The sequence below is a fragment of the Uranotaenia lowii genome, chromosome 2 (assembly GCF_029784155.1).
Source record: "Uranotaenia lowii strain MFRU-FL chromosome 2, ASM2978415v1, whole genome shotgun sequence".
NCBI lineage: Eukaryota > Metazoa > Arthropoda > Insecta > Diptera > Culicidae > Uranotaenia > Uranotaenia lowii.
The window spans coordinates 301697237-301698426 of NC_073692.1; the positions used below are offsets into that span (position 1 = coordinate 301697237).

Genomic DNA, 1190 nt, shown 5'->3' on the forward strand with positions numbered 1-1190 from the left:
GTTACGCATACTTTCAAGTGAAGGAAAATGACCGAGACCGAAGTTGCTGTCGCGGCCCCAGCTGCTGCATCCCCGGCCAAGGCCAAGAAACCACGGGCTCCCAAGGGCGAGAAGAAACCGAAGAAGCCATCCACGCATCCTCCGGTCAACGATATGGTCCTGGCGGCCATCAAGACGTTGAAGGAGCGTAACGGATCGTCTTTGCAGGCCATCAAAAAGTACATCGCCGCCAACTATAAGTGTGACGTGGCCAAATTGTCCACTTTCATCAAGAAGGCTCTGAAGGGTGGCGTCGAGAAAGGGAAGCTCGTCCAGACCAAGGGAACTGGAGCTTCGGGTTCTTTCAAGATCAAGGTTGCTGCTAAGCCAGCAGCTGGTGAAAAGAAAGCAGCTAAGAAGCCGAAGAAGGCATCTGCCGCTAAGAAACCGAAAAAGGCCGCTGGCGAGAAGAAACCTGCTGCCAAGAAAGCAACAGCAGCCAAGCCCAAGTCTGCTGCCGCAAAAAAAACCAAAGCTGCTCCAGTGAAGGCAGCCAAGAAGGCTGGCACGGCCAAAAAACCTGCTGCTGCTGCTTCCCCCAAGCAGAAGGCCACCAAACCATCGAAAACGGCAGCCAAGAAGCCAAAAGCACCAAAACCCAAAAAGGCTGCCCCAGCTAAGAAAGCAGCTGCCAAAAAGTAAATGATTTTACTTTAATATTTCCAGCAATAACCCAAAACAGTCCTTCTCAGGACTACCAATTATTTCATAAGAAAGAGTTAAACTGATTTTCATTAAAATCAACTAACGGGGCGTGTTCGTAACTTGATGCATCAATCGATCTATTTTTTTGGTAGATGTCAAATCGCTTTCCACACTGATAAATCATTTCACACATTTTGCAAATTATTCCACACATTATCGGCAAATGTATGGAGCTGTCAAACCTGTTTGTGATTTTTACACACCATGCAGATTCAAAATTTACACATTATCCGGATCAGCCTTTATAATACTTATGCCGAGTGTTGCACTGGTGCACCACTAGGTGCTGTCAAACTGTTTGTTTATTCGGACCAAGGTGGGTATATATTCAGGAGGTGTTCCCGAATAACGAATTCCCGATTCAGCCATTTTGGCTATGTAGGCTATGCAACTATACGGAACTCATGAAGTTTGTTTACTAACAAACCCCAGAAAAGCTGAGCATA

At 46.6% G+C, this 1190-nt stretch overlaps 1 protein-coding gene across 1 annotated transcript; it reads left to right on the forward strand.

The window, feature by feature from the left end:
• On the forward strand, window positions 1-966 carry LOC129748084 (histone H1B-like). Its single transcript, XM_055742561.1, has one exon. The coding sequence runs from the start codon at window positions 28-30 to the stop codon at window positions 679-681; it is 654 nt and encodes a 217-aa protein (XP_055598536.1). The 5' UTR covers window positions 1-27; the 3' UTR covers window positions 682-966.
• The last annotated feature ends 224 nt before the right edge of the window (window positions 967-1190 follow it).